This window comes from Anolis sagrei, chromosome 5 (genome assembly GCF_037176765.1).
Source record: "Anolis sagrei isolate rAnoSag1 chromosome 5, rAnoSag1.mat, whole genome shotgun sequence".
Taxonomy (NCBI): domain Eukaryota; kingdom Metazoa; phylum Chordata; class Lepidosauria; order Squamata; family Dactyloidae; genus Anolis; species Anolis sagrei.
The window spans coordinates 138150959-138164802 of NC_090025.1; the positions used below are offsets into that span (position 1 = coordinate 138150959).

The 13844-nt window shown below is 38.1% G+C and overlaps 1 protein-coding gene across 1 annotated transcript in view; it reads right to left on the reverse strand.

Moving 5' to 3' along the window:
- The window catches only part of SLC38A1 (solute carrier family 38 member 1), a 70804-nt gene that overhangs the window by 14272 nt on the left and 42688 nt on the right, over positions 1-13844 (reverse strand). The window contains exons 8-13 of the mRNA XM_060777565.2: positions 10942-11024; positions 8958-9016; positions 6955-7089; positions 3832-3911; positions 1499-1599; positions 331-449 (exon numbers count right to left, since the gene is read on the reverse strand). Of these exons, the coding sequence (XP_060633548.2) occupies positions 331-449; positions 1499-1599; positions 3832-3911; positions 6955-7089; positions 8958-9016; positions 10942-11024 (577 nt within the window). The remainder of the gene's footprint in view (positions 1-330; positions 450-1498; positions 1600-3831; positions 3912-6954; positions 7090-8957; positions 9017-10941; positions 11025-13844) is intronic.

Genomic DNA, 13844 nt, shown 5'->3' on the forward strand with positions numbered 1-13844 from the left:
GGGTAGATTCCTCTCACTTTCTGTTGCCTCACCCCTGTTCTTAACTAGTTATTTGTAAGTCGGATGTTTGTAACTCAGGGACTGCCTGTATTGCTGTAATCTATCCTTGTTGTTATACAAAGTATGCTGAGATGGCCTTGTCTCAGAAGGAAAGTTAAGATCCATTAGATTTATAAAAACACAACTCCTGATGGAGATGAAAGCAGACAAGCCAAACTGGATTCCTGCTAAAATGTGTCTCCTAGACTGAAGTCCAACTCTCAACAAGACAACATCTATCTATGAGGCTTCTAGCTAATAACTTGAACTACATTTATAAACATAACTTACAGTGAAAAACAACACTGGGACTGTGAGGATAACTGCAACGATGACAGCAACGCGGACTGTTAAGACCAGGATGTCATCTTTACTCTGGTACTTGTGAAGCAGATCTGATTGCACATTTTCTGCGGGGAAGACAAGGACAGGGTTGTTCCAGCAGTTAAGCAATTAATTTATAGAAGCTGCCACTTAGTAAGAGCCATCTCAAACAAAATGTGATTAATCTACAGACAACAGAGCTGGCAGTGAAGCAAGCTGGTTCAAAAACAGTCTTTTAAGCCATGCCCCAGTGAGCCTGGAAATTCACATTCAGGCTGAAACCTGATCTGTATTTGTTTGGGAGTAAACTCCACTGAACCCACTGGAAGCTTACTTTCTGCTGGAGTTCACCTCTTGCGTAGGGTAAATTCCAGCCTAAATGGCCCTGAGTAGAAAAAATATATGCCTGAATGCATGTGCTTCACTCCGAGCATTTTCCACAGATTCATTTAACTCCAGTCAGTTACAATCAAATAATGTAAATATATCAATGTTTTACAAATAGAACTAAGAAATAAGGATAATTTCAGACTCACTCGATCAGGACACAAGGTGAGTTCCCTCTTGGTCATGAAAAATCACCATATGACCTTGGGCAAGTCACATTCCCTCAGCCTCAAAGGAAGGCAAGGACAAAACCCCTCTGAACAAATCGTTCAGACAAAAACACCCTGACAAAGTCACTTTGGGGTCATTGTATGTCATGAATTACTTGAAGTCCACAAAATCAGTGACATTTTATGCAGGTTTTCTACTCTTATCATATTTGATTTAAAGATAAGGTATGATATATGATATGACAAAGGACTGTGGCCCAATTTTTCACAGTAGGCTGTGGCCCAGTTTCCTCCTGTACTTTCTCTCACAATACAAAAGAAAGTACAAAATTCAAGGGAAGAGAAATGTCATCTTCAAATATAGCATCTTTGATTTGTATACTTCCCACTCATCGTGTGGTGACAATAAAGATGAAATACTTCATGCCATTCTACAAAAATCAGTGAGCAAGGAATAATATGTATATTTTAAATAAACACAGTATCTCCCCATACCAACACTTCATTTCAAAAGAAAAAAATAAGGCTAAAAAGACTACTTAGATTTTTACACACATCAGCAAAAACTGCTTACCTACCATAAAATGTCAAATAGCCAAAAATGGCAGTCAGGAAGTACATAACAAACATGGCAAAGAAAGATATTTTTGAAACCATCTGCATCTTTTTCTGAGAACGACTGAAAAAAAAAGAGAGAGAGAGGAATGATATTGAATAATAAAGAAACAGTGACTAACCCTGGCTGGCAAGATTTTAACACAGATTACAAATTACAGCAGGTCCTTGGTATCCATCAAGGTTTGGTTCTGAGACCCCAGTGGATACAAAAATCTGTAGATGCTCATGTCCAATTATATACAATGGTGTAGTACAACCACGTCCCTTATGGCAAAATCAAAGTTTGCCTTTTTGATTTCCCCCTAATATTTTCAAGCCATAAATGGTGGAACCTATGGTTGCAGAATCTGTGGATCAGGAGGACTGACTGTAAAAGCAAAGTAGTTACCTGGGAAGCCCCCTTTGGGAAATAATTCCATAAATGGGCTTCTGTTTAGCCAGTAATAGCCTGCTTTAGCTCTAAAGGTATTGGACACCTGCATGTAGGCTTCCAATAACAATGTCAATGCACTGTAATTGCGGCATTGCAGCTACTTATCTGCAGTTGACTCAGGATAAATGAACTCAGTCTCAAGGTCAAACTTATGACATCAAATGAACATTATCTTTCTCCCTAAAAACAACAGGTGCTGGGAAGTTCAAAAGTATCAGGTCAACAGTGAGGGGCGAGTGGCTCCATGATGACAACCTCAAATACTTATTTGGTATAAAAGGGCCAAGAGAAGCATTCTTCCTTCAACAAGCACCATTCCTGGAGAGATAAAAGATTTATCAGAGCTTTGGTATGAGAAGAAATTAAAAAACAACCAGAGCTAGCAGGCTTGGAAATGGATAAGTCACGTCCAGTTTACAGCAGGCCTGATACTCTCTAGAACCCTGCCCTGTCAACAATACTAGGCTAGATGGCCCAATGACATTTTGTGTCATTATGAGGCAGGTTCCTATGTCTTTATGAACATCTTTTCTATCAGAGTATTATATCCCTTCTGCCCTATCTCTTAATCCAGGTCAGGCTTTTTGGTAGTTGTCATTTTCAAATGGGGGTGGGGGGGGGGGGAAGAGAAGATGCATATGGCATTAAACTACATGCTACTAAAATACATGGTTTACATCTTGTTGCTTATTAGATATGCATATTTACCAAAATATCATATTTCATTGCATAACAGTAGCCACCGCGTAATATTTCATGGTGCAATATGGTAAGTTGAGTCCAGCAAAAAAAGAGACTACATGTTTCATATTTGGATGCTTGAAATAATCTAGTTTAGGCTAGAAATGTGACAGAATTCTGGTGATCCCAGCTTTGATTTTAAAAAATTGACCTCTCAATTTATGGAAGAACAATCATTAGAAAGAGCAAGGGCATCATGTTTGAATTGGTTAGAAAAGAGAGGAGGAACCTCAAAACAAAATGTTTTCAAAACCCTTAATTTCCAGCTCTGAAATCAAATTGTGTCTCCCTCTCTTCTGTTATCGTGCCTGTACCTCTGTATCAAGGAAACAGTAGTTACCAGGAGATCTAATGATAAGAGCTTGGAAATCAACTTTTTGGACTAGAACTCCCAGAATCCAGCATGGCTACTGGTATGGAGCCACAACACCTTAGTGATCTGGAATGTGCTCTTTTTAGTCTAAGATGCCAAATTAAGAAAGCCTTATGGCTGCTTTGTGGCTTCTTCAAACAGAACCCTATTAAACCGTGCCTTTATAGCAGTGCCCCCCAACCTGTGGTCCGTGGACCACCAGTGGTCCGCAAGAATGAAAATATGGTCAGCGGCCTCACCATTACTACACTGTTGTCTCAAAACCCTGGTTTCTTGTGAAACCCTGTTAATAGTGCCGAGGTAATGGGGATGTCGGGAGGGGAGAGGCTGACTATCCACAAAAGATTACTACTACCACATCAGCTCTAGATTAAATATGGTTTTCTGTGGGTGAACGGATGGCAATTACTGGATGGCTTATGTTCTTTATCAGAAACTAGAGCTGACGTGGTCTATCCAATGCAGTTTTCTGAATCAGAATCCCAAATAACCAAATCAAATGTAAAGTTCACCAAAAACCGATTTGTAACCCTTTTAATACTACTTTTGAAGAGTGGTCCCTGGTCAAAGCGGTTTCTGGTTTTAAAAAAAAGTTGGAAACCACTGCTTTAGAGGGTAAGTGGATCCTGTTGTTTGGATGAAACAAAAGTTCCTTTGCTCTGAAAAGTAACAATGTAGACTCCAGCATCAACATTCTGGAGACATCAGGGTTCACGTTTATAATGAAACAATAAATATGTTCTTACTCTTTAAGTTCACTGTAGATTGGAAGGACTGAAGGGTGACACACAAATGCAAATGCAATGGTGGGCAAAGCATACACTGTCTGTTTAGAAACAAAAACAAAAATAAGAATCATTTCCAGTCATATCAAGAAAACTTCATTGATTCAAATATCTGAACTTGATACATACTCTCTATACAAGCCATTCCCAAACCTTTTGGCCATGGAATCCTTCAGAAGACTTTCCCCCAACTGAACTCTAACTCTGTCCCTAGGCATTGTGAACCCACAAAGTTTTCTTTTCTTTCTTTCATCTATTCCTATTGTTTAAGTATTTTTTGTATGTAGTAGGTTTGGAAATACAGAGAAAATATTTTAAATACAACCACAAACCTTTATTTTGGTACCAGAAAACATTTATTTGGTATAGGAAAATACTGGATCCAAACTGAAAGTGATGAATGAAATTATTTCATTTTTGTAGTTAAAACAGTTTTGAATTTGGGCTTGATGTCTGACAGCTGAATACATAAAAATCTGGGGCAGCAGCCAATTTCTTCCTAAATTCGTTGTTGGTGTAAGCATACGCTGAAAGCCTGATTTGCATCAATAGGTGGGCATAGAAGGGAGCGTTGCTTGGATAGCCTTTCCAGCTACTGATGGGTTTAAGTCTATCAGTCCAACACAACAAGTCACTCAGTGGCACAGATTCAAATTTTATTTTTAAAGCAGAGCTAGCTACACTGAATTTTAGCAAGATCTTCATTTTTTGGCACTTAAAAAATATTTTAAAGATTTTTCACATAACCTCTTGAATGCTTTTGCCCCAGGGTTCTGTGGAACAGTTTGGGAACCGCTGCTTTATACTAATTAACTAGGTTCACCACCTTTTTGCTTGAGGTGGGATGACTCCTTTGCCTTCAACTGCTGCATATCATATTTACTACTCCCCAGAGTATGGAAATATTCCTTCTATAGAATACAACTCCCAGAATCCCTTAGCCAGCATGGTCAGTGCCCGAGAGATTTGGGGAGTTGTTGCCTAAAATAACCTTTTAAAGATATACTGCTGCTTATATTGTAATGAGACCAGAAATGCTTTCATGTTAAAAATTCCTTCTGCTGAAGGAAGAATTGTCCTATCAAAGAAAGGGAGCCTTTTGAATTTTGTCTGCCCTATATACTCCAGAAATAGAAATAGAACTAGCTATAGCTTCAGTGAGAAGATAATACCTATTGAATAACGTGCATGCAATGACATTTCAAAAATGCCTTTTCACTACCAGAATATCTGATTACAATGTTGTCATTAGATTTGATTCTTTGACTGCCATGGAATAAGGGGGCATGGAAAGGTAAGGCTTGGCTTTAGTTCCTCTTCTCCCTTAAATGTCACCTCTTGATGGACAGCCTACTTGGTTGCCATGAAAAGGAGGCTGAATTGCTTCTGCACAGATCATTATAAGAATAGCACATTAAGGACTGATCCTTACGTTTGCTTTCTTTCTCTTCCCTCACCATATTTGGCACCCTTGTCTGTTATATATTTTGGTCCCAGTGGTAGTCCTGACTAGAGTAATTACTTAGATACAACTCCTGAGTGATAGCAGTTGCATAAACCACATTTTTTTCACTGGGCCTATTCTAATGCCAGTACTGTTTTTAGCCTACAAAGCCCTAAATGGTTCTTACCTGTCTGAACATATCTCCCTCTATGAACCATCTTGGAATTTAAGATCTGGAGAGGCCCTACTCTTGGTTCCACCTCCATCGGAGGCATGATTGGTGAGGACAAGAGACAGGGCCTTCTCAGTGGTGGCCCGGCTGTGGAATTCCCTCCCCATGGATATTAGATCAACCCCCCCTCACTCTTGACCTTCCATAAGAGAGTGAAAACGTAGCTCTATGACCAAGCCTTTGGAGAACTTGTACAATAGATAGATATGGAATGATGTGCAATGACTATAGGAACGGCCTGGATGATGCTTATGGATCACGTGATTGTGAATGTATTGTTTTAAATGTTTTAATCATTTTAATGTATTTTTATTCTATTTTAAATGTTCATTTTAATTGTAAATTGTTTTTAGTTGCCTATGTGTAAAGCCGCTTTAAGTACCCTCTTGGGTTGAGAAAGGTGGGGTAGAAATGTTGTAAATAAATAAATAAATAAATAAATAGTCCAATTAATGATTGGATTCAGGCCTGTAAATGTGTTGCATAATGCTTAGGAGATTTTAGGTCCTTTTCAAATATTAATATTTTGCATTTCTGCAAACCATATTCAAGGTAATTACCATTTCAATATGTTTTTCTTTTTCAGCAACTGACATCTGCTTCAATGTTACCTTCTGTTCTTTACTATGTGTGTGTATGTGTGTGTGTAAGCCTTCAAATATTACACAGGGGAAATTCCAGTAAGAAATAAAAGGCAGAACTGGAAGTGCAGAAGATAAATCTCAATGAATTTGTATAACCATGTTCACAGAGTTCTTCAGCTGGCAAAGTTCCCATTGGTCACTTAATTTCTATCTCTAGGCACAGCATATCTAATAGTCTCAAAAGATTTCTCACTAGCTTTTTCTTATATAAAAGAAAAAACATTTCACAACCTCTCAAGCCAGAAAATTCCAGCAGTAGACTGTTTGTTCCAACATGTAATGTAAACCCACAACTTTTACAATGGAATCCACAAAACTGGCCATTGCTTCTTATAGATGGTTTTTATCTGTCTTCTGCTCCCGCACTATGGCCTATGTTCTCCTATTAGATACCCACTGCAATGACATGTTTTTCTTCCTTTCTCATTACTGTTTCAGCCCTGCATGCAATCCGCTCCAGAGGGTTTCCCAAATCCCAATAGCAGGGTTTGAATGGTTGCAGTGCTGCCCCTTAGCAATTGCATCAATGGAATCACTCCTTGGGATTCTGCCTAAAGCAGAATTTTCCTCTTTTATACATTATACTACCTGGTTTATTGTAAAAACAAATTCAAGTTTCTTTGAACACTTCTGCCTTGGAAAGAGCATAAATCCAAAATGTAGCCTGTTCTAATTTTTAAAAAGCCCCAATTTTTCTCCTTTCAGAGTCCATAACTGTCTATAAATAGGATGATATGATAAGTGAATTGTGGAGAGAAACATACCTTAGAATTAAAGGTCACATACTTGGGAGTGCACATATCCTCAGAAAGAGAACTAGAGTTTGAAAATGCAGAGTCGGTTCTATTTGTGTTTCCTTCTAGAAAGGGACAGGGAAGCTGAAATTTCTTGTAGACTACCTGAAATAAACATTGGCAAGAGGAAACAATTAGAACATAAACTGCCAAGATATTATAACATGAAACAGTAAAGATAAAATACTAAGCATGCTAACATTTTAAATGTCAAATGGTTTAAGCCAACCATAAAAACACTAATGTAAGTAACACATTAAGTCCTAGACTAGATGGACTGAAACAATGTAATGTGAATAAATGGTGACTTAAGTTCCCATTGATTTATTGTGACAACTATAATTGGATTTAGGTCAAAATGCCTGCAAAAATGGAAAAATCTTATCTTGACAGTTAAATGTAAACAAAGGAGATGCCAAGTAAGTCGTCATAATAATATTCTACAGAGCACAGCAGGGGCTGGGTAGAGGAACTGGTAGCCAGTATTGTACCAGCGAGTTGTAGTACCCAAGAAAAACTTCAGGGGATGATTTGTCAGGCAGAAATTAGGAAAGAAGGGGCTCCTCCAAGTAGACTGTTCTATCTAAGTGAGAGATTTATAAAACTCAAGATCAACATTTTTAGTTGGGCCCATAATCTGACTAGCAAGTAGTGCAGTTATTGGTACAGTATTACAGTAATATGTTTGAAACGGTCCTGTTCCTGTGAGTAGTCTTCCTGGTGTATTCTACACTATTGACAGGTTCTAGAGCCTTCAAAGTTACTTACACATGCAGCCAACTGCAGCAAGCCAGACACTGCATGGATAAAATACAGTGAGGCCATCTTCCTCCAGATAAGGTTACATCCAGCATATCAGCTAAAGCTGGTAGAAGATACACATGTTTGAGAGAGCTAGATGTATTAGAACTCTCAGAATATGAAACTGTTCCTTTGGAAACACAACTCTATTTAGAGAAGGCAATTTAACCAATGGACAGCCAATATTTTAGCATAATTTCCATCTTGTCTGATTGAGTCACAGATTATCAGTCTTTATTCAGCCCGTTGCCATATCCAGCTATTTATTCAGGATAATCTGCTTTGAGTAATTTGATGGGAATAGACCTTAGTGCTGTTAGCACCTCACCCATTACTTCCAAATCTTCCAGTAATCTCACGAAGATGGAAAAACAACATGAAAATATACAGAACCTGAGGTCTAAACAATAGCAAAACATAATTTCAATAAACACAACTAGCTTCCTCCAACATTATCTTCTTGAATGAGTCATCCAAATAGGTATATAGTAATTCAGACTGCTGCAGGATTTATCATAATGAAAGGTCCTTGAGACCCTCTGCTTTTCCTCAGCAAAGGTCATATTTTGGCTGTGATAAAGCCAAGGCAACCATGGATGAAGAGTAGAGGAGGCTGGGCAGACAGAGCCAGCACTTTCTTTGTATCCTCATGTCTCAACTCTTGAAACTTATTCAAAGAATTGGACAAGTCTTTGACAGGGGATCCCCTAAAAGTACATTGTAAACCAGTCACAAATAAAAGGATCCAAATAGATATTTTGTTTGTCCATCTTTCAGAAAGGCAAACTAATCTGAAATATCTCTGCAAGGTTACAATGTGAGGATGTAAAAGTCTTCTCATTAACACTGATACCAGAGTATGGAACTTGGACTGGATCTTCTTCTGTTTGTGTTCAAGATATGTTCTTTTCACTGTATGCGGTGGAGCCTCATGGCTCAGTTAGAGGGAGCAAAGCACTCAGACACAATGATGTGATACCACAGGTCCCTCTAGGAGACAAAGACTTTGATATGAATGGCAGACATTTCAACAGGTAAAACCCTCACAGCTATCAGAAATCTGTTGGATTTTTGTTCCCTTCAGAGTGAGGAAAAGAGCCACAAGTGTAAATAAATGGCTTTAACATAGGTGTTAGTAATTCAAATTAATTAACACATTAAGTAAAACTTACCACTATGAGAAAAAATACCATGCAGGTCAGGGAAAAACCACTGGTATAGCCGAGATATCCTGGGAGGAATTCAAATACAACATATTCAGTAACTCATTCTGTCATCATATATATTTAATTACATAACAAATTATAGTTAAGCAAGGAGAAGTGGGTAAGAAATAAAATTATTATTTTTATGAATAATTTGTTTATTTTTAAGTATATATAGGCTGCTTTCCCACTAAATAATCATAAAACAACTCAGATAAAATGTAACCTAATTGCTAATACATAACATTAAGAGCATGGTTGAAAACCAAGTACAGAATGAGAAGAGAAAGCAGAAACCAAACAAAAAATAATTTAAAAATCCATAACAATGTCAAATGAATTAAGTGAAAGCAGATGAAAAAAATTAAAAACATATTTAAAACACATACTGAGTGAATTTCCCATGGAATAGAATTCCAAATTAAGAGACCCCCCCCCCTATTATTTTACCGGGTGACCGATAAATAGGACATCAGGATCAAATCCTAATAGCCAGACAAGCTTCTATGAGTGTTAGTGGTTCTTCAAATAACTTGGCCTCAAACTGGTGATGGTAAAAAATAATCACCTAACTTGGACCCATAAGTGCTCTTGACAACTATTGCATCTGCTATAGAAGCAGTATTATAAATTCTAGCTGTTTACATACAACAGAGCAACTTTATTTAATTGATATTTCTAAACTACATGTCCTACTTTATGGAGAATATCTGAAAATGTTCTCTATTTGAAGTGCACTCTAGTTAAAGTCCAGTTTAAAGAACCCTAACAGGGAAAGCAGGGACTCCTGCTCCTGGAAAATAGACCAATCAGGGGCACAGGTCAGTCATTCCTAGTATGGAGATTACAATTTAAATTATAATAATTATTTTTATATTTGCATCTATGAGTATATGTTGGCATGTGCAAAATTCATGCAAATGATTATATTCTCATGCTAATTTAATCTATTTGGTAATGTATTAGTGACTACTTTAATCCTCAAAATTAGCACCATGTGGAGATCATTACAGTTCTACTGAAAGGTGTCAAACATGCATTTCAATTTTCACATCACTGCGGGAGGGCCCTGCAATTTTTCTGTCTAAGGCAATTGCTTGTATTATTCTGAATGAAACACTTTCTTCCCTTTTCCAGGCTCAACCAGAAGTGCTACCCATAGTTATGAAAGTTTATTATGTATTTTATATATTTTTAACATTCTGACTCAACCTTTTAGCATTGAGGATGACAGAGTGCCAATAATATCCATTTAAAGAACAAGCGTTGAATTGTGCGGCAGGGAGAAGATCTTGACTGCACAGACAATTCTAAATGTTACAATCTGAGCGTATCAATGAATAGCGAGAGCTTTTACTGCACAAGGAAAGCCTGTTAAATAACCTTTATAAAATAAAAAAGAAGAGAACTTTAAAATTGCATAGTCTGGCTTTTTAAGAAGAAAGTCTGTCTGGAGACTTGGCAACAAGTCTGAGAGTTTGTGCAGAAAAAGCTGAAGAGGACTGGCAGAAAGAAAAGGGGTATTTTCAGAGGTGTTTGTTCATCTGAGGTTTACATATAATTGTTCACACACAAATTGATATCTGACAAATACATTCCTTAACCTTAACCCTTTTTATTTTGGGAATAATATAGATTTAAGTACTTAATGAGGCCATACCATTTATTCTGTCCCAGGGAAAATAAATCTGTTTTAAAAATGCAATCTGTGCTCAAAATAGACATGTCAAATGATCACTTTATTTCTCCTCAGGTTCAGACAGCCAAATGTATTCATACTGAATCAAATTGTAACTTACAGTTCTTTATTATAGTTCTCTATGTATTGTTTACTCCGAAGAACAGAGGGTAAGAATCTGCAATCAGACTAAGATGTCCCGGATTCTGAGTACACCTTAAATATTACATCTTAAAACAATACTTAACTCTAAGAAAGGTAATACATCCTTACCTAAATTCTTAAGAAGGCATAATGGAAGGATTATGCAGAATGTCACCGTTACAACAAGAACTCGCCCATCCACATACCAGGCCCTGAAAAACATTTTCAAAAGTGTGGTGATAGTATCATAGAGTCAGAAAAAGTCACAAGGGCCATACAGTCCAAAAATCAAAGGACAAGACGACGACAACAACAACACCATCTCCGCAAAGGGATTCGGGGCAGTTTACATATGGGACAAAATGTCCAGAAAACATAAAAACAAAAACAATCCATTAAACAAAACACATTAAAATAGGAGCATCATAAAATATTACAACCCAGATAAAACACACTAAACGTAACAGAATAAAACAAATTGCATTGGAGCTCCATCAGACCAAGTTCAACAAAAACAATGACCAAGATTTCTAAATTGGGCAAAACCAAACTATAAAAGGGCTGGGCAAGGGGCAGTGGAAATAGTGTACTATAGAGCCGGGGAAGTAGATGAAGTGCAAAACACAGTACTATCTTACAACCTAGGGACAGGCATATATAACTCTCAAATGCTTGCTGGAACATTCAGGTTTTCAAATCCCTATGAAAGCAGAACAGTGGGGGGGGGGGGGGCGTCACCTAATCTCCCTGGGGAGGGTGTTCCAAAGTCAGGGGCCACCACCGAGAAGGCCCTCTCCCTCATCCCCACTAACCACGATTGCGATGGTGGATGTGAAAGGAGGGCCTCCCCAGCATATCTTAGAGCCCATGCCGGTTCATAGGGGAAGATGTGATCACGAAGATAAGCGGGGTCCAAATCATTTAGGGCTTTGTAGGTCATAACCTGCACCTTGAATTGGGACCGGAACTTATCAGCAGATAGTGGAGCTGTTTTAACGGGCATTGTGTGCTGTTAGATGACATCACTTCATTATCGTGGATGTTCATATTTTATTCTCCCTTTTTAATCACTCAAAAAGAGGCTGAATATTCTCTAGCTACACTAGAACAGAGGAAGAACATATTGCCTTTTAGAAGTTGTTAGACTGTGAATTCCATCAGCCTTGATTGGAACAGCTAATGGTAAGAAATCATGGGAGCTGGATACCAGAGGGTACATACTATCTGTCCTTGCTTTAGATGGTATAACATATTCATTTCAAGAGGCTTTTCACTGAATCTAGGCCATATTCACTCAGTAAGAAAAGCATTGCTTAAGAGCTATGGGAGGGAGGGCATAATCATGCCAACTGGCATTAGACATGCCACAAGCTGTAAAGACAGGAAAAGATTACTCAACCAGGCAGGCAGTTCTTGCAATACATCTTTGTGGCCATGGAAGAGCAACACCTCTTTTAAATGAAAATCAATTCTTCAAACAAATCTGATTCTATGACTAGAAACTTGTTTAGTAATAGCTGCCTATTAGAAAAATAATCACCTACAGGACTTATTTCCATGCACTCCTCCTCTGCAGACCTAGTCATCCATCTGGTCAGCTACTGGGTATGGGCATTGATACCACAAATGTAAACACACTATCAGCAAGATGCTGGCACATCTAGAACCTGTTTCAATTAGCTACACAGGAACAAGTCTGGTCTTATTTTGTATCTTGTTGTAAATTATTTTCAGTTCCGATTATCCTATTTTGTCCTCAGGTGTGAATGTTGTTAATGGAGAAAGGAAAACAGAAGGAAACAAATCAAATATATCTCAGCCAATTTCAGTATTACATTCAGGGCCGTACAAGACTGAGGCACATGAAAAACAGATTGTATTATGCTACTGTGCACAGAATTAGTCTTCCTGGGAATGTCAGACTTTTTAATAGTCTTGTACAGCCAATTACCTTGCTAGTTGTGCCTTCTCTCTGCTCCCAAACTAGCATACAATTTCTTGTATAAAAGGGACAAAGGCCACAGTGGCATACTGAAATGGAACCCACCCACAAACTTTTACTTGCATTAAAATCAGTGTTCAAAGAGGGCTCAGATTTTAAAAACCTGATGTAGTATCACATCCTATAAGTATTACCTTTCTGGACTAAAACTACTGCAGTTGTGTATGCATATGACACATCCAGCCTAAAAGAGGTATTTCTGAAGCGTCAGGCAAGTAATGACTACCTTCCAAGTCTGGAGTATGTATAATCAGCACTCAAGACACTTGTCTCCAAATCCTTTAAATATGTCTATGTAAAGGCAGAGGCGGCCCTAGGTAATTTTCAACGGTAAGCAAACAGTATTTTGGCGCCCCCCCCCCCCCCCCAACCAATCATTGATATATATTTTCTGTTCGTCGTGGGAGTTCTGTGTGCCATATTTGGTTCAATTCCATCATTGGTGGAGTTCAGAATGCTCTTTGACTGTAGGTGAACTATACATCCCAGTAACTACAACTCGCATATGTCAAGGTCTATTTTCCCCCAAGAGTGACCCTGGGCAAAATCAACTATACTGCAAATGCTTACTTTGCATAATGGGTTGAGCCGCCCCTGTGTAAAGGCAAGACACCAACACAGTCAAGTTTCCATCACAGGAAAATAAAAGGGTCTGGCATGGGAAGCATGATGACATCTGTACTGAAAACACAGTGTGCAGATTTTTTTTGTTTTTCTATCCACATTATTAATGTAATGTCTGTATTAAATCTGCAAAGCTACATTATATGAAGACCATATTTTGTGGATCTGATCCAACATTTGGAAAGTTCTGATGGAAGATGATCCTGGCATCCCACAGATTTGGGGGATTAAAATGTATCTCAATGGTTTAATGTGGTATTTCTTCGCTATTTCTAAGACACAATTGATTGCAAGATGCATACTAATTTCAGTACAACCAACAGAAAATTATGTGTGTGTGTGTGGGGGGGGGGGGGAAGAGAGGGAGAGATGCATATAAAATCGCTAAAACGGAGTGCTACTTGAA